General features: G+C 43.7%; 1 protein-coding gene across 3 annotated transcripts in view; it reads left to right on the top strand.

The window, feature by feature from the left end:
- Window positions 1–17,331, top strand: part of stard13b (StAR related lipid transfer domain containing 13b) — a 52,496-nt gene extending 35,165 nt beyond the window's left edge. For 2 of the 3 annotated variants that reach the window (XM_084019135.1, XM_084019136.1), the window contains 13 exons: window positions 7,946–8,017; window positions 9,147–9,228; window positions 11,239–11,302; window positions 11,973–13,330; window positions 13,443–13,613; window positions 13,885–14,044; window positions 14,196–14,394; window positions 14,588–14,801; window positions 15,237–15,351; window positions 15,471–15,692; window positions 15,875–16,092; window positions 16,203–16,379; window positions 16,458–17,331. In XM_084019135.1, coding sequence (XP_083875261.1) covers window positions 7,946–8,017; window positions 9,147–9,228; window positions 11,239–11,302; window positions 11,973–13,330; window positions 13,443–13,613; window positions 13,885–14,044; window positions 14,196–14,394; window positions 14,588–14,801; window positions 15,237–15,351; window positions 15,471–15,692; window positions 15,875–16,092; window positions 16,203–16,379; window positions 16,458–16,575 — 3,170 coding nt within the window. In that variant the 3' untranslated portion in view covers window positions 16,576–17,331. The remainder of the gene's footprint in view (window positions 1–7,945; window positions 8,018–9,146; window positions 9,229–11,238; window positions 11,303–11,972; window positions 13,331–13,442; window positions 13,614–13,884; window positions 14,045–14,195; window positions 14,395–14,587; window positions 14,802–15,236; window positions 15,352–15,470; window positions 15,693–15,874; window positions 16,093–16,202; window positions 16,380–16,457) is intronic. The other variant, XM_084019137.1, reaches the window with a different exon arrangement.
- The last annotated feature ends 2,757 nt before the right edge of the window (window positions 17,332–20,088 follow it).

Below are 20,088 nucleotides of genomic sequence, written 5' to 3'. Positions count from 1 at the left end.
ACTGATAAAGCAGAACAATCACTTAGCTCTGACAATGGATGGCGTTGTTGATGCGGCGCACGTCATCATACATAATCACACGCGCTGACGGTATCATCATCCCTGTTGCATGCGGCCCGTGCTGAGGCCGCTCACTTTGATGTCGTTAATTAGGACCAGCATCCCTAGGGGTGGAGGGGTGGAGGTCCCGAGAGGGCTTTCTCACGGTTGGGGCCCTTGTTCTGACATTGGCCCCCTCTTTACCCGCTGACTCCATTCCCAAAGAAGGAGGGAACCCTCTGGGATCCGGTCCAAATGACACAGAGGTGGACCTAATGGAGCTCTGCACCATTCGACCTCGGAGGAGTTCCTACGAGATTTTTTTTTCACTTCACCAATCTGCATATGAAAACCTCATTTGTTGCCTTACAGTATCTTTGCCCTTATTAGGATCTGCTCAACTTAAAAAGGGTGTACAGAACACGTGTTGATGACTTTCCAGTCAGTCTCTTTCCATGTTAGTCGGGATTTTTAGGTCAGCTGACGGAGTGTTTGTCAGTAATTCATAGTCATCTTCCTTTAGTTGTGTTATACGGCGCTCTCGGAAAACCAAATTACAGTGTTTGTATAAGCTATCAAAGGCAAGGAAGAACTACAGCCACACAACCGTATATTAGGAGTGGGAGCCTGACATGGCAGGGCATGCATGCGCTCCGTGCTGTACGTAAAAAACATGTATGTAAGAACTTGTGGTACATGTTGGTAGGACTAAAGGGAGATACAATAAACTGCATGACCACATGGGACACTGCAGGAGCCAACAGTTAAGGAGCTGACATAAGAGACGAGGTGGAAAGACAACTGCAGAGGCCCACATCAGAGGGAAGTGGAGAGCTTCAAGGGGATGGTCGTGGATGGAGCTGGGGGAAAGTCAGACGGGAAGCGATGATCTCTCCCGTTCTGAAGTCTGTTTTAAACCTCACGTTTGGACTGAGGGCAGCACACTGATGCCTCTCCTGATCTGTTTCATCAGGCTATCTTACTGTTTATACGCTTCCTGGGAAGATTGGTCATGCTATCGTGATCTCAATTCAATAAAAATAAATATTTTAGAATGAAGACAACATGAAGATAAGAATGGCTATTTGGCTAAAAATCACCATTTCTGAGAGAAGAAATGAATATCATCACAGATAGCCAGCCCTTTGATGTGTGTTATCACTGACCGGCATGTATTAGTCATTCTGCTCTGTTTTCTGTATTTATCTGTGGATAGACTGAATAACCTCAGCTGGACAACTCTAGCACAGTGATTACCCTGCAAAGATCAACACTGGGTAGGAGAACTATAGTCCAGGGGTTTCGGGGAGGTATGCCTGCATGAAATGAAAAAGGAAATCTCCGAAAGCCAAAGTTGATGTTTTTATCACCTAAGAAAGCAAATCCTTCATAACGGCCTCCGAGATGGTTGTCAAAACACTTAAACGTGCGTGGGAACATGGCTGCGGTCCAGTGTCTGGAAGTGTTTAGCGTGTGCATCGCGCCTTGGAAGTCACCATTATATGAATTTGACAGAAAGCTCTGAGTTGCTGGTAGTAAAGCTGGGAATCTGGAAATTGCTCCGATGTCTCCTCCTTCCTTGAGGTCTGGGGTCAGAGGGCCCTTTTTTCTAGTGGAGGACAATTCATTTGAAGTGTGTGCTGGAAGTCATGTGCCAAAGTGTCCTGTAGTGTGACCAAAGGGGAAGAAGGAGAACACCTGTCTGTGAAGCTGTAGTACACTCGACACTTTCCCTCGGTTTCCGCTGTTTGCTGAGCGACTCTGGGGAATCAACATGTGGTCGTTAGAACATTTTCGCAAAACTGAGTGAATGTGAGACGCTTTAACGAGTTGGATGAAAACACAGCAGAGCTAACAGTATGAACTTTGAAGCCTTGGCTCGCTCAGAGGCCACACAGCCCTCCACATCATAACCCATTATTTGTCTCCTGGCTGTGATCCAGTGGGCGATCATTTTGCTGTTTGGGGTCCGGGATCTTTTTAAATATAATCCTTCACTGAAAGGTTTGTGGGAGCCTCCCAGGCTGTTGTTTGGTGACTATAATGTCTGCTTCTGGAAACAACTTGAAGTGCTTTTCCATAATTTAAAATTGTTTACAACATAGCGCCGACCCCACGCGGTTCTGACTGTTTAACCCTCCTCCGAGCGCTGATCTTTATGTTGTGTTTCCCAGGGAAGGCCTGTGTGAAAGACATGAATCATAATCGCTTCTATCATGGGACTAACCGACACTCCTCAGGAATAATGCACATGAACATTGAGGTATTTAAATGTTGTCACTGTTCATGAGTAGCATGTAAATGCTATAAAAGCTGGTATTTCCAGACTTGAGAGGGAGAGTTGATGGGTTGTTACCCCTGAAGATGAAAGACTCCTCTCTCTGGGTGTCCTTCAGAGGTGAAGGAGAGTGTTACCACAGCTGTGCTGCTCTTGTTTGAATTCAATACAGGACCTCAAGAGAAAAAACACAGCTCCGATGACTTTTGACCCAGCAGGCTTTGGCAGTGGTCAACAACAGCAGCTCCGTGTTATTTACTCTCAGAATCAATACGTTCTTGCTGTGAAGTGTGTGAGTTTCTGCTGTGCCGTGAAAGGTGGACAGACAGTCTCCCACCAGTCATTAAAAAATACTGAAACCAGGCTGTGTTTAGAGTTAGAACGGTATGTGTCTGTGATCTGGCTTTTAACGGAGAAGACAAAGTACCGAAGAGCAAATAGTGATGGTATGTGGCTGATCTGTAATGTATGAAGAGGCTGACCTACGCAGGTTCAGAATGCTAATGCTTCCTTGGCTTTTCCTGGGCTGGCAATGTTAGTCCTCAAGTCCCCGTCCTCCAGGAGCCATTGATGTCCGCTTTGTGTATGCACTTGTTACTGGAGACATGTGGTCCCCTGAAAGGGTCTCTCCACAGGTCACTGTGGACCACAGGGCGAGGGCAGGCCCACGATTTGCCGGCTCATTTGTATTTGAGGGAATTTTGCTTTGGTGTCTTAGCAACGCAGCCCCGGAGCCGATCATTTTAAAACCTGCATCCCGACTAACAGGTCCCCCGCGTGCCCCACGAGATCAAACGAGGGGGCTGGGAGTCCGTGGGTGATTCAACACCGGCGCTCTGTAATTACTCCAGCCAGCTCATGTGCCAATCACTGCGTCAAGAATAAAGTCACACATCCACGAAGGCAGCGAGTGGTTAGTCACCAATCGTAGACAGGTAATGTGTTTGGCTCCTTTGTCTCAACACCATGTCGAAGAGAAAGCTGAGAACTGGAGTTGTGACGTTAGCTGATGGTGGCGTATTGTGCCGAGGACGTTGGACTCTGAGGGACGTGGAGAGCTTTGTTAATTAAAACCTACTCATGAAAGTAGGCAGGCTTTATTCCCACATCATTAGCTGAATTACAATATTAATCCACCTTGTGCGTTGCCAGCATTCCCCCTTGGAGGACCTGAACTCTCCCACATAGAGAACAGGACTGTTCCTCCTCCAGCAACAATCAGGGTTGCCATTGCATCTTTCTGCAATCATTCATCCTTATTTGTGCTTCCTGTTTGCTCCCCCTGTGCACATTTACAAACTGTAAAAGGAAATGTTCGGCTGTTGGGCATGAGACATCAGATGTTGTGGTTTTTGGGCAGACTGGAAGAAGGGGCAGTGTGTTTCCCCTGGCTGTCTGTCTAGCCTCACTTTTACAGTCAGGCTGACTGCTCACTGTGAGTGGGTGTCTGTATGCAATTAGCATCATAAAGGGGAAAGAGAGGCCTCTCCTCCCTGCCTCCCAGCGTGACGACACCTCTCCTCCAGCCAACCCACTAGTGGAATCTTTTTTTTTTTTCTTTTTTTTTCCATGCTGCTGGCTTCCTCGTCTTTCTCCAGGTGTTTTTGATACAGACAATCTCAACAATCTCAGTCCTAGTCTGTGTGTTTTTTGACTGATATATTCGTCTGGCTGATTCATTCAGTTGCCTCCGCAGCGTGGGGGGAGGAATGAACAGACGCATTTATAAGGGTTTCCACTGTTAGTGCTTATACCTTTAAGCAGTTTGAGAGTGCCTTTAAACCGGAGATATGTGCCGAGTGTATTTATTGTTAAACGCTTTGTTAAGGTGACTAAAGTGGACTGCCTGCGTCACTCTGTCTGGGCTTGCAGCTCAGTACCAGTCCCGGCCCCCACAGGTCAGATGAGTTGTGTTTTACAAGACTGAATGTCAGAAATGTCACAAAGCCACAGGCTCATAGCAGCGGGCCACATATGGAGTAGGAATATTGAAAAATAGGAAATTATGGATGGATGTGATGTCCTGATCAGAGCTCCACAGCAAATCCCAGGAATTTAAAGTGCTGCTTTTTTTATCCACACATTTAACATAATCGCTTCTCCTTAGATATCATTCATTTCTGTGGCCCCATCCCTTGCTGCTCATGTGTTTCTTTGCATTTTATTTCATTGATTTATTTTCTTGTCCGTCCATCCGTGCATCTGTCTGTCTATCCTATCTATAGATAGAGAATTATTCTTTGTGGTGTGTCATGTGACACAGCAGCAGTTTGGCTGTCTCAGGTGACACAGATCACACAATTCCTCTCATTCATTGATTGATTGAGGCTCAGACAAAGCGTCTGAGACGGAGATGCAGCAGACGAATATATCACTCTGATGATGTTGGCGTGGAGTCGTGTAAGCCGAGTGCCTCAGCCATGATTCACTGCTGCTGATTGCTGACAGTTTATGTCATGGTTTTCCCCCAGTTTAGCTGCCTACGTTTTTTCATTACAATGACCTGCTGGAACAACATCTGGACTCTCCAAGACCACGCTTCCCATTGGTTTGTTTAACATTTCCCACGTTAGCGTGGACACTTCTTGGATGACATTTTTTTTGAAAGATTGTAAAAGCTGACATAATGCAATCTGGTCCAAAATGACTGGAAACAACCAAACCAGGAAATGGTAGTGAATGAATCACGTTTAAAAACCTTGACATACAAGAAGAGTCCCAGAATTCAGAGGAAGCTTTGCCAAAAAATGTGAGTGGGGTATAAAGAGTCATCATGGGCAGTGCTGGGTAGGAGGGTCAGGCACAAGAAGCTGGAGGGGGGGAGGGAGAGGGGGTGAACGTTAGGGAGCCTGCCGCAGAAAGGGGTGGGTTGAAGGAGAGATTTAGTGTTGGGACAGGCACATGGTGGTTGGGGCTTGATGGAAAGAGAAAGGGGAAAGAAGGAGCTGTGGAGTTCAAACTGCAAGCTGTGTTCAGAGCGAGAGCAGGAATGTGGCTCAGCGTGGGAATGAAGATGCTCTGACATGTTGAGAGACTAAAGTCTTGACGGATATATCAACCAATCTTGCTGTATGATGAAAATATCCCGTAAGTACACAATAAGTTGTTACCGGGAAGAAAGTGTGGCTTTAGCTGGTTGAAGGATTTTGGAGAGTAGACATATTAAGGCTTCGGTGACGGCGTGTTGTTGTTCACCATAAATCAGGTGTTTTATAAATCAGAAAGAAATGGACAGACAGATGCAACTCAGGACAAAAACCTTTCTTAAAAATGCCCAAAAGTGTTTTACCCAGTTGACAAAATATTGTGTGAACTAAGCTTTAAAACTGTCATAATTTTGGCAGTGCTCATGTGTCTGTTCAGCCCAAAGCTCTGTCCAAGTGTGCCATATCTTTCCCTGCGGCGCTTCGTAACATGTCATATCTCAGCAATGAGTTGCATAACCAGTGTTCGTGATAGTGAACGTTGCATGTAGTGAATTGTAAAGGAATGAGTCGTCCCTCGCCATAGATACTTTAGTCGTACGCGGCTTTTGACATTCTGAGCCATTGTGACTCGGCCAAACTGGGTTTCCATCCCTTTGTGCAACTGTAATTTTATACTGTACACAGTTTTAAAGCTGCGGGTTGTGGAGAGCAAACATACGTTCTCATTCTCTGGCATGATGCCCGCCCAGCCTTTTATCCACAAGAGATTTCCTTAGAGGGAGGATGAGAGGACAGAATGTCTCGGTATCCAGTTACAGAATGCCAAACAGAGGAATTCCCAGCTCGTGTTACTTGCTCCCAGTGGTCCAACCTGTGGCTGTGGGACACTAGAGGACCTGGCAGCGCCCTCACTACGCGCTGCAGCTGAATGATACAGGCAAAGACATTATCCACCTGGGAGGGAAGCCTAGCTGCACAGAGAGCCTTCAGCTCCTGGTGATACAGGTGGGAACAGGGCAGAGAGGCACACACATGTTGACTCAACATGGTCGGGGGGTAAACAGTAGGCTTTTTTGTCATCCAAGGACACAGGAACTGTTAATATTTATCCAGTTGTTGGTCAGCCCTGAAGACCAAAGCCACTTTTCATTGATTTTCTCTGCAACACGGACGTGAAGCGGCGCAGGTGAGTCCTCCTGGATCAACAGTCTAGGGAAAACAAAACGGGTTGATAGCCGTATCTTCATTACAAGGTTACGGTCGCTGTCGTTAGACAGCGTTGTGTGATGAATGGCTGTGGTTCATGTTTCAGCTGGAGTGTGACGACCACAGACAGGGAGGTGATGGGAGAGCAGTTTGTCACCCTTATTTCTCTAACCGTACTTGGATGTGGCGTTTATGTGCTCCTGATTTTTAAATTTTTTTTTGTTGCATAGTGGAAAGCTGCCTAAATCACAGGTGTGTGTGTGTGAGAGAGAGAGAATGAGAGGCAGCTGGATTTGAATTAGCGGTGTGTGTTTTTAAGAACAGGAACTGGTAAGATTATTTTGATTTAAAGTCTCTCTTTAAAAGTTTTAATGTTAAATCATGTAATTTACCATATTGTGATTCTAATTGTCTATAACTTAGCGATGGAGTGATTGACTCTGGAAAGTTAATTATGTAAATAATTGCTTGTGTGTTTTTGGCTGAATATCCTGCTCTTGGTTTTCGGAATTTTGTATTTGATTTATTTATTTTTTTTATTTTTTTTAGGGCTACAACTTTTTTACAATTTTCATCATCAATTAATCTATCAGTTATTTTATGAATTGATTAATTTGTTAAAACATCAGGAAATAGTTAAAAATACATGCAGAGTTTATTATTATAATTTTTTATCATAGAGGCCTGTGGAAAAAACAACATATTCATGTTTGTAACCAGAACACAGTGAACTTTTGGCACTTTTGCTTAAAAATAAATGACAGAAAAACAATGGATAAATTACCTAAATCATTTCACTTCTTATTTATTTATGAAACATAATTATATTATCCTTGTAAACGTAGAGTAAAGATTGTGGACTGTAGCACCGGTGTGTCAGACAGCATGTCTCACTGAGGCGGTAAATGGCACCGACTCTATTAGCATTAATGGAAAGGTGCCAATGGCCTGTTTCCTCTGCTTGTCATCGGCGGCTCTGAGGCCGGCAGACGGCCGGCTACCTCTGCAGGTCACCGGGACCGGCATGTGATCCCGACGGCTCCACTCATCGGTTCATCCTAAAGAGTCACAGAGAGATGTGACAAATATCATTCTTAACCTGATCTATAGTTTTGTATCATTCTTTTATTTTTACATGTGGTTTAGGTATGATCATATCTCTGGCTCTACATGGTAATTCTTAAATTTTTTGTTTTATCATACAAATTCAATGTAAAAAGGCTACACATGGTTATATATATATATATATATATATATATATATATGTGGTGATAAGACGCCTCCACCCAGACAGACTGACCGGCAGGGTCACCATCACATCCATGCTATCTCACAGAAACCACACAGGGGGTTTCACCTACATCTCTCTATCCCTAGAGTCTGTTGTTTTTGTACGATACCGGTGGTCCTAAATCAAATAAATGAAAATGATTTAATGTCGTTAGTCTCCCTTTTTGTATCCCTGTTTTAACGCACACCCTTTCCTGTGTTTCAGAAATCGAGGCGAAAGAGGCGTGTGACTGGCTGCGGGCAGCAGGATTTCCCCAGTATGCTCAGCTCTTTGAAGGTACTAAAAGCACTCAGTGAACTCCCACACACATTCATCACAAAGAGGGGGAATCTTGTTTGGGTAAATGATAGAGATTAATAAAGCGGCACACCAATAAAAGGAAGTGAAAGCAATAAACCAACAAAAAAAACCCTGCCTTTTTATTTCATCTTTTTATAGCTGTTGTGAAACGAAACGCTGTTATAGCTTCAATGCGGCCTTTTTTCAAAGTTGATGAGCCAATCGTGGTACACAGAGTCATCTGGTCTGGTCACCCCAGTCCCCCACACTCTACACAAAACCATGTATTCATGGGCTGCATAGTGAGCCTCATTTACACAACTGTCCTCAGGATGCCTCGGAGCCACGGTTCCAGTCGGATCCCCAGACACCACAAAACAAGTGGAACATCAGCTGCTTTTCAAGTATAAGCATCACCAATCGCCGTAGCAACATAAACACGTCGTCTGTGCTTTAAGACTGGATTCATGGGAAGAAAGGGGGGTTTTATCTGAGCTTAAAGTAGCTCTAGTCCCTCAGATCTTTGTGTCGAGGCCGGGCTGTTTGTGTGCTTTGGTGCAATATATTTGTTTGCTGACAGTTTAGTAGATCGGTAACAGAGCTCAAACAGTGTGCACTGATAGAGGAGTGCAGAGCAGATAACATGGGATCATGTATGAGAAAAGGACATTAATGATGAAATCTGTTATTGGGACGTAATCATGTTTCAAAGCCTATATCAGAATGTGCCCCCCCCTCCCCTAAAGAACAGACCGGGCCTTGTTGAGGTCTCAGCGCTCACTGCTGCTTCTGCTTTTTATAAAAAGTTAACGACTTCACATGAATGCGGTGGAATGTTGGATTCAGAGGCTCTGGATTCAGTCTCTTAAGTTATGTAAGAGGAGGCCCATACCCAAAGGACGACGTAATGCCTGCACAAGACTGAGCGCTGTTATTTGGGCGAATTCTGTCTCTTCTCATTAGCATCGCACACAAACGTCTGATGGTCTCCGTGCTTTCAGTGTATTTCTGGTGAAGAATGTCGCCTTTCTGTTGATTCAATACATGAACACAGAACTACTCAAAACCTATCAAATCTCATTTCAATACCGTCACTTTCTCTAATGTGTGCTTTATCTTCCTTCAGATTCCCAGTTCCCCATCGACATTACTCCCGTGAAAAGAGATCATGACTTTCTGGACAAAGATCTTGTGGAACCTCTGTGCAGGTACGTGTGATTGACAGTGACTCGTCTATGAGTCAAAGCCACAAATCATTTCCCTGCCCCAAGGAAGTGGAACTGTATGAGAATCCCTGTATGAACTTTCAAGTCGATACACATCTCATCATGTTTATAGCACAATGTCATTTTGATTTTTTTATCTTCAGAATCTTGTGAAGAAAAAAAAGATTATACACACTTGTGTAATGTATTAAATCAAAGCAGACCATACAGACCGTCATCTGTCTTGGCTGGAGTATTAGACATACTGATTTATGTATTCATTAACTGCCGGAACATTGGCAGGAATCGTCTTCTTTTTTGATATTTTGAGCTTCTCTCTGACATAACTGCATGAGAAATATTTGATTTTAGTAGTATTTTTTGAAAACAGCGCTTCAGTTACCACAGTAACCATGGCAACCATCCAAAGAGGGAAAGCGAGAAGGCGGGTTGCCTCGCACAGAGCTCAATATACTGTGACTCTAAACAACCCTAAAGCAACTCATCTAAATTCCAAACTAGCCACGGGACAAATAGAAGACAATTGGAAACAGTTCCACCTCCAATGTGATTTTGCCCACGACTTCCCAGCATCTCTATGGTAACATAAGGATGGCTTTGTTGTCAGCTATGCCACCCCCGTCTCGTGTGCAACAAAAAAAAATACCACCCTACATACTGTGGGTGTCTTTGAGCTGAAAGTAATAGATATTTCATATATGTGAGTGCTCATTCTCTCTGATCCCTGGCTAAGTGGCCTCCTATTTTAGCCCCCACATTCAAAGCTCCTTAGGCTTGTGGAATAAAGGGCCCCCATGGTATAAATCCTCTCTTCAGTTGGGTCCCACTATCTACAGTAACAGTCACGAGAGCTTTGTGTTTGGCTAACCCCTGATGTCTACAGCACTGGGGGAGAGTTACAGCCTCCATGTGAGTCCGTTTACTGTCACAGAACAATGCTGTCAATCTGTAAAAACAAGTCTGTTAGCAATATATGGAGCTGCTAAAGCCTGTCATTGTCATATCCCAAGAGTTTCTTCTTATCTAAAGCCAAGGTACGGTGAGCCGGAGTGTATTTTGTCATGCCGTCATCTTTCCCCCCCTGTGCTATTGTTGGTTCACGTACAGTTTGAGTTCTGTTCCTTTTATATATCCCAGTTTGTACACACAAAATCCCTCTGACCACTAAGCTTGTGCTCCAAGGCGTAGACTGCATCTTTGGTTCCAAATATTGAAAAAAAAACGTCAAACGTTCAGGATTTAAATTGCATGTTTGTGACTTCAAAATTCAGAAAGGAGCAAATTTAGTATGCCAAGTGCAAAAGCCTGACTGATGCATCTGTAGATTAAATTCTTCAGATGTACCAACGCAACATAAATCTGACTAATGCATTGGTTTGCTTTAAATCACCCTTTTTTCTAACTACTGCACATCTCCTTTCAAGCCACAATCACTTAGATGCAACGCTGAGAGAAAGAGAACAGAGCGACTGGCAATTACCGGTGTTCATTAGGTTTGGGATATCGTTGAGCGGACAAACTGAATTTCCCTCTGGGTCTGGTTGTGCATCCAGACCAGATGCTGATCTGGTTAACACTTAAATAGAAAACAGAATGGGATTTATTTCTTAAGTGGCCATTAGGAGGCTATTCTGGTGTTTGTTTAGAACAGTTTTCCTCTTCGGCTCATTTTTCAGCTTTCAGCTGCTCAGCTAATAACAAACACGAGAAGACTCCATTCACTGGTTGCCAGTTAGTTATAGAATAAATTATACCCCTCAGATCTAGAACTCCGTGCCTGGAAATCTGAGATTTCTTATTAATACGAGCACAACATTTTATTTCCCACATATCTCATCGTTTTAATGTTATTACACCCTATTTTTTTTTACTTTTGGCTATTTTATTTCCATTTTAACTTAATTTCATTGGAGTTCTGAAATGTTTTTTTATTCCCTTTTCAATCATGTGAAGGTGCTGTATGAATAAAGTTTTTATTATTATGTCTTTCAGGCGACTCAACACGTTGAACAAGTGTGCCTCTATGAAACTTGACGTGAATCTTCCGAAGAAGAAAGTAAGTGTCGGCTCGTCGTTAAAAGTTTTATCATCATTATTGTATGAAAAGTTCAACACTGTGACAAGTGTGACACTGTGCACTATATGCATTTTTTGAAAAAACACAAAAAACAAATGTAACTGATGATTCAGTAGGTAAGAGTTTAGGCTTACATGGAGGCCTTGCTTTCCCTGGCAGACGAGTATGAAATATAACACCTTTGAGGGCGTGTTGTGTTTTGTAACTCGGGGTCAATGCCGTCGTCAGAAATGTATTTTCTTACAAAGTTTGCTTTAAGTTACGCAGAAACAAAACAAACAGCGTTCATCCCATTAACCTAGAATCTGTGATATTTGAGATTGAGCCTTTGTTATATTCGTGCCTATTGACTGGGATTGCTTTTTATCTGTCCCTATTTTGGAATGTAGCCTGCTGACTTATATTACGGATGTTTTTTCCTGCCTTGGTCTATTTATGGACAAGGGAATCATTTGTCTGGTGTTATTTTATGTTATTTTGGCCGGTCGTCCAACGTTATTATAATGTTATTAATTCTGAGCACATCCTCCTTGTTCCAACTGTTCTTTGTGGATTAGGATAGATGATATGCCTGACCCTGCAAGCAAGCTGATGTTATGATTGAATCTAGGCCCCGAGTATTGACCTTACATAATCTGTCTTTCCCAAGAGCGAAGACTCTGACGAAGAGGACGTGTTTGCTATCAGTGACAAATGGACCTTTGAGTGGAGCAGCCGGCGTTGGTCCAGGTTACAGGACATTGACTGTCTGCTGGGAAACCACGAGGAAGGTCAGCCCTCCAGGGACGGCGTGCCTCTGAGAACCACCACCAGCAGCGAGAGTGTTCTGACGGACCTCAGCGAGCCTGAGATCTCGTCTTTGCACAGTGAAAGCAGTGGGGGCAGCAGCCACAGGGGCCTCAGCACGGAGGACTCGGACTGCTCCAACCGCACCGGCTCCGATTCTGCAGCGATGCCAGACTCTACTTCTCTCACAATGCCTCACATCCACAAAGAATTTGCGCACTATAGGTCTGATAAGCACGGCAAGGCAGGCCGCATCCGGGCCAAAGACTTCCTGAAGCGCATGGAGACGCTGCGCTCCCGAGGAACTCTGGGAAGAGGTCGTAAGGCGTTGGTCATCAGCTCTCCCGTGCTGCAGCAGGAGGCCGAGGCACTGAAGAAGCTGCAGTGTGTGGAGATCACAAACGGAGATGGTGGGGCTCCAGAAATACCGTCCAACAAATGTTTGCCGAGCCAGTCTGGCAGCGAGGGTAGCAGCCATTCTAGCGGCAGCGCTGTCAGCACCCCCAGCCTGAAAGAGCGTAAAGCCCACCGGGCCGACTACAAGCGCAGCGGCATGTATTTAGAGGACGTGGACATCTTTTCAGGCACCCAGGTGAATGAAGTCGCAGAACAAAACCGCCGGAATGAATTCTGCTCCTATGAAGACCTGGTGGTCCACATTCCCAAAGACCACAAGCCAGGAACCTTCCCCAAAGCACTGTCCATAGAGAGCCTGTCCCCAACCAATGGGGCCTCTATCAACTGGCACACAGGCAGCATGCACTTGGACTCCCCACTGATTACATGTAGGAAGGAACCCAGGCCTGTCACCCAGTGCTGCTCCAGAGGCAGCCGCGTCAGCGTGTACGATAACGTTCCTGGCTCCCATCTGTACGCCAGCACCGGGGACCTGATAGACCTGGAGAAAGAGGACCTGTTCCCTCACCTGGACGATATCTTGCTGCACGTCAATGGTCTACAGCAGATAGTGGACCACTGGTCGAAGAGTTTGTTGCCTGTTGGAGAGGGGCTACTGCAGGTGGACGGCGAGAGGGAACACGCAGTAAGTCTTCAGTCCTCCAGTCAGATCACGTTGGACTTTGAGGGAAACTCTGTCACAGAAAGCCAGACTACACCTAGTTACGGGGACAAAGACCGAGTATCACTTGCTGAGACAGAATCCCCAATCCTCAGGGAAAGAAGGGACTCTGGAGTAGGTGCTTCACTCACAAGACCTAATAGGTAAGACTTGTGGAATCACATTGAAAGTACTTAAATATTCTAAATTATATCTGTTTAAGTATTCGGTCAACATAGAGAAAACTGATTTTCTTTTTCTCTTTTATGACATTAGGTTACGATGGCCCAGCTTTCAGATATCCAATCGCCTAAGCCACTCAGTGGCGTCCCTGCAGATCACCAACCAGTCGGCAGGCCAGCTGAGTTTGTTGCAGAAGTTTTCTCTGCTGCGTCTTACAGCAATCATGGAGAAGTACTCCATGTCCAACAAGCACGGCTGGACATGGTCAGTCTGACTTTAACGCCCACTGATCAATTATTTTCTTTATCAGTGACGGCACATTTTATTCCTTTAAACTGATTTCCTCTCTAACTATATTGCTCAAATGATAATATTAGTACAGTTAATCATTGTGTTTGTTCAGTACTTGGCTTACAAGCTGTTACTACTATTTTATGTTAAGTAAATGTGAGTTCTGTATGTAGTTTCATAGCATCGTCTCTTTTTCAGTCAGTAGTGCAACGTGTTAAAGATGCTGTGTTGATGTCTCTCCTAGGTCTGTGCCAAAGTTTATGAAGAGAATGAAGGTACCAGACTATAAGGATAAGAATGTGTTCGGAGTGCCTCTCATAGTGCACGTGCAGCGCTCTGGACAGCCGCTGCCTCTTGGCCTGCAGCAGGCCCTGCGGTACTTGAGGAGCCAGTGTCTTGACCAGGTCAGCCCGAGTGCACATACTCTCAGGTTTCCCTTGCATTCTCGCATGTGATGTAACAAAGCGGATGGGTTAATCTAACGTGTATAACGTGGCGTACGTGTTGCTGCCAGCTGTCGAGTTAATTATTTAACACTCCCGTTTTTGCCTCCAGGTGGGCCTGTTTCGTAAATCAGGGGTGAAGTCTCGAATTCAAGCTCTCAGGCAGATGAACGAGAATTCTCCAGACAATGTGAACTATGAGGATCAGTCTGCCTATGATGTGGCTGACATGGTGAAACAGTTCTTCAGGGATCTACCCGAGCCTCTACTCACCAGCAAGCTGGGCGAGACCTTCCTCCACATCTACCAATGTAAGGACATCCATCTTTGCTTGTCTTTTGTGTCCCATGTCGGCTTTTAATTGTATTGTCTCACTGTGAAATTACACCCGAGTACATGTGGCTGCACGGGGGTTGCAATTTCAAATCTAGTCAATGACCTTTGACAGTTCATGATTGCTTTTCTAAGAGGAAATAACAGAAATCAATTCTTTCCCATGTGCAGATGTGCCGAAGGACCAAAGGTTACAAGCCGTCCAGGCAGCCATCATGCTGATGTCGGATGAAAACAGAGAGGTTCTGCAGACACTGCTCTGCTTCCTCAGCGATGTCACTTCCTCTGTGGAGGAGAACCAGATGACACCCATGAACATCGCTGTGTGCCTGGCGCCCTCCCTCTTTCATCTCAACATACTCAAGAAGGACAATCTCTCCCCGAGGTATTTTTGTTTTTCTCGTGTCTTCTCGTGTTAGTTAGCTTGCTGTCTGGGATTTTGGGAACATTGCCGCCACTTTGTGCCTAAAAAAAATAATGAGCAAGACATGTATGCTTTCTATTAACTCCTGCATGATTATCTTCACCTAGTACTTCATAAAGATAGACATAAAATGGGGCACACAGCTTGCTAACCCCTCAGGGGTGCAGTACATTTCTGTCTTTCTGGGCCACTTTTAAAGGGACATCGCATAAAGCTCAGTGTTTTATGACATCATGCTGTGTAGAAAGCAAAGCTCTCTAATTTAGCATGTTGAAATTGTTGCTAAACGGATCAAAGGGATTTCCTGCTGAGAGGAGGAAGGCTTTATGTACTGTGTTTTGTGGGCACATTGACACGGGGACTCTGCTGGTCTAATAAGTTCCCCATAATCCCCAGGGCCATGCAGAAGAAGTATGCTACTGGCAGACCAGACCAGAAGGATCTGAATGAAAACCTCGCCGCAACACAGGGCCTCGCTCATATGATCATAGAGTGCAACCGTCTGTTTGAGGTACAAGAGCCTTTAGTCGCGATGATGCAATGATTTCATGCCTGGATGCAATATCACACATGCATCCCTCTGTGTGTAGCGGCTGTGAATCTGACCTCAGGCTTTTATGCACCCATCAGATCCCTCATGAGATGGTAACGCAGTCGCGTAACTCATACGTGGAGGCTGACTTGCATGCACCAACTGTTGATGAGCTGTGCAAGCTCCTGGAGGATGGTGATGGAACGTACCAGACTCACATGGAGTGGAGACTTCAGAACCAGCACAAAGAGGCCCGGGAAAAGTCCAAACACTGGGTGTCCTGCAGCAGCTCTGACAACACAGAGCTCTACTATAAGAAGGTTGGTGTTCTTCCTTCGATTCATTGTTTCATAAATAATTATCCATCAAAATGTCACTTATCAGCTCCAAATTATTAACAGCCAATGCAAAAACATAATAAAATCTTTAGCAAGCAACACTCGATCTCTCAAACATGGAGAACCACAGGAAAGATGCTGATTTTTTTTCATGTCCCATCCAGGTGGGAGATGGGAATCCGTTGAGACGTTGGCGAGTGTCGGTGGAGGTGGAAGCCCCGCCGTCTGTAGTGTTGAACCGTGTGCTACGAGAGCGCCACCTGTGGGATGTGGACCTGCTGCAGTGGAAAGTGTGTGAGACATTGGACAAGCAGACGGAAGTGTTTCAGTATGTCCTCAATCGCATGCCCCCTCATCCCAGCAGGGACTTTGTAGTACTCAGGTGAGTGGGGAGACAAAGAAAACAGTATATAAAACAATTTATCATCCTGGAAGTAGCCATGATGTCTGTTCTAGTAGGATGTATACTCAGTTTCTTTCTGTGTATCGAAGGTCATGGAGGACCGACTTGCCCAAAGGCGCCTGCTCCCTGGTGTCTGTGTCTATAGAACATGAGGATTGTCCTCCTGTTGGAGGGGTACGAGCTGTAGTCCTGGAGTCCAATTACCTGCTGGAGCCGTGCGGCTCTGGCAAGTCCAGACTGACTCACATCTGCAGAGTGGACTTGAAGTAAGTCCCACAAGCGTCTTAAGCTCCGTGTACGTGCTTGTATGCTGTAGTATATTGAATATACTGTTTTGGTTTCAGGGGAAGGACTCCAGACTGGTACAACAAAGCCTTTGGTCACCTTTGTGCAGCAGAAGCTGCCCGGATCCGAAACTCCTTCCAGTCGCTGATCACAGACGGCCCAGAGACCAAAATCTGAAACTGTGTCTGCTCAGCCTTGAGATCAAGATTGAGCCTTTGAGTCATTGCTAACATGCAGACACACAACATAGACAGGACCCCAGAACTAAAGCACAGTTTATTCCGTTATTGGTTTTTTTTTTTTCCAAGAGTAGAAATATTCTGAGAATGATTTAGATCTCCTCTTTCCTTGCACAATGACAAAAGAGGACATCTTTATAGGTGCTGAGCATAATTACTCAATGGGAAATTAATCATCCTGCCAATGTCCTTAGCATTAGGATTTTATTTACCTTGAAGTTGCTATACCTGTATAATAATTATTATCTTTAATAATATTGTATTACTGTTACTTTAATCTACAATGTCTAGGACATTCAAGCTCTTAAACGCTTCTGGGAAGCATGTATATGTTATTCATTCAGATTTAAAGCTATAATTATTATGATGTAGACTCTGTATATAGGTGTGTGAATATACTGTACATGCAAACAAGATGTATATATTGTATATGTGTGAAGGGGTGTGAAGGTCAACTATCCTGTCGTACATACGGTACAAAATTGTAAGCTGGTTTTACTTTGCTTCAGTATTGCTATTTTGGAATGGGTGTAATTTTATTAAACTTTGACCTCCCAACGGTTGTGAAAGGAATGACTTAAGGTTTGACTTGATCACCTGCTTAATGGTACTGGACTATGCAGTCAAATACAAGAGACATCATTTTTTTAATAAAAAACATTATGACATGTTTGGATGCACTGATTCTTTTATCTTGCTCCCACTTGAAAAAGATAAAACAAGACATTTTAAGAAATGATGGACGTCTACGGACCCGTGAAGGAGCAACTTCCTGTTATGGACAATTGATATTAAAGATTGTCAGTAATGTTTACGTTCCACGATGATGTATTCTCACGTGTACTGCCAAGAAGTAGTCTGATCTGGTGTGAGATGGACCTCTACTGGACGTTTAATAGAAATACATGACTGCTGTCCACATTGGAGAATGGACTTACATGGACACCTTATTAGAGCTTTCCACTCATTTTAATAGCAGTGATTCAAAAGTATGATCAAGTGAAGACTGTAGATATTTTTCCTGGCCTTTACTTACAAATTGTATGGAATGGCCAAAACTTGTTTGTTATGTTTGTCCACTAGGTGGCCCTTTCTGATCAGCAGAAGGTTCATCTGTTCCGTGACCAAATGTTATAAACACCTGAGGAAACATTATTGAAATTAATTCCACATCCTCTTAAGATATTGAATGTGGAAGTGTTCACAGTGTCTAATGGGTCGACTACTGTTATTGTCTCAGCCTTTAAGGATGCCACACTATATCTATACCCAGTTTTGTAAAATATTCAAATTCATTTTAGTTAATGGCTTGAAAAAATATCCCATCTGGTATCTATTTAAAACCTTTGAAATGATGGAAGTATATAAAAGGATTGTTTACAGGATATAGTGAGACGCTGCTGGCAGAGCTTACTGATACATCGTTACATGGACATTGTTGCAGGTTATTGAGTCTGGATCCTCAGATTCAGTTCCCTAATATGCTCTTAGTGTGTGAATGGCAAAGTCAAAGCCATTGACCTCTACTCAGCTCTGGCAGGGTTTATGGTTCTTGGAATGGGGACCAGCGAGCTTAACACAAAGTGTTAAGTATATAGGGATTGAGTTGGACATTAGAAGGACACATAAAACATGCAAATGGATCATTCCTGAAGGACACAGTAGCTGTAATGCAATCATGGCTAATTAAACTAGTCCATAAATCTATTTGTAATTTGCGTCTAAAAGGTGTAGCACTCTGAAACACATTTACAATATTACAATATAAAAATAACCAACACCAGGAGATTAATAGTTAATTTAAATAATCACAACAATAAACAAGATTTAACAATATTTTATTGAATTGCTCTGTATATATTATAAAATTAATCAAATAGAGAATGAATGAAGAGCATGTACCATCGTCTCTCCCTCTTGTGAAGCCTTGCTGACACAGATGAGCTTAATGAGGTCATGAAATGCAAGCTCAGCTTCTGGCTGTCAGTCAGGACGATGGACAGGGTTGTTGCCAAGCTGTCAGTGTCACTTATATAACCACTGGAACCTGGTGGTGTTTTTTGTTGTCATTATTATGTGTTATTACATTCTGTAAATCTTTTCCCATTGACTGTGGGCAAAGTATAGGCCACACATGAGGTATTGGAGGAGCCATTTGTCTTGTTTGTCTCATAAAACATTAAAGACACAGGGCAGTAATATGCATCATGATTTACAATATAATGTAGGCTATGTTTTTTCATTAAAAAGGAAAATATACTCATTCATCCAGCAGGAAGAGGGCTCCAGGTTGGAATCTGGGTTCAGATAAGCCTTCTGTGTGTCTGCATGTTAGCGTGGGTTACTCTGGCTTCCTCCCACAGTCCAAAGACATGCTGGACAGGTTAGCTGATTACTCTAAATTGCCTAAATTGGTGTGAATGTGGGTGTGATTGGTTGTCTGTCTATATGTGCCAGGCCTGTGATAGACTGGCAACCTGTTCAGAGTGTACTCTGCCAATTTCACCTGGGATCGTCTCCACCCCCGCAACCCTGAGTAGGATAAACGGTTACAGATAATGGATGGATGGATACAAATATATAGACGGAAACATGAAAAGCCAACAGTGATGGATGCAAACCAGGAATATTTAAAAAGAAAAAGGTTAAGCTATAAACCGAGCAAATCATGAATTCCCATAAATGCCAGTATTAGGCTTAATTTCTCACTGTGATTCCCAGTTTAATGTGATGTGTCAGCAAGCGGACCCTGCTGCCATCTCACCATGATCACTGGAGAAAAGTTGACCGAGGGGATTCACCTCACTGTAATAGGATTTGTTGTATTGCTTTGCATAAGACAGGCTAACCTTTATGTTGCTGCGTTTATGACTATCTGGGTAACCTTTATTCTGCTTTACATATACCAAGGGTAACCTTTATATTGCTTTGCATATGACTATCCAGGGTAACCAATGTGCCTCACAGACTGATCAATGAACTATACACACCTGGAGCTTAACTAATCTAATCCAGTTTCTGATGGGATTTTATTACCAATAGGCATCACTAATATTTTTATTAAATGTTTTTCATAAATTGTTCAAAACATACAAACATAATGACACACAAAGCCAGTTGCTATTGTAGATCGATTACTAACAAAGAACACAACAAACTAATTAAAATAAAAAAAATGCACAATAATAAATTAGGCTAACTTATAATAATCATATTAATCATATGGGGGTGCTACCTCAGTAATGAGACACAAAAAAAACATCATTAATGTCAATTAGTATCCAGACATTTTTTGTAAGCTAATTGGCTTCATCGACCAATAGAAAAACTTAGTAAAAAAAAAAAACCCACCATGCTAATGCTACACTCTCAAAGGAGCGCCACCTGTCCGGCGGACCCGAGCCCTCCGGCCCCGCAGCCGGCGCAGGCGTGCTGAGTGGAACCGCAGGCA

The sequence above is a fragment of the Eutrigla gurnardus genome (assembly GCF_963514095.1).
Source record: "Eutrigla gurnardus genome assembly, chromosome: 10".
Classification (NCBI taxonomy): domain Eukaryota; kingdom Metazoa; phylum Chordata; class Actinopteri; order Perciformes; family Triglidae; genus Eutrigla; species Eutrigla gurnardus.
Note: the sequence above shows the minus strand (reverse complement) of the source record. Positions and strands in the feature narration are given on the sequence as shown.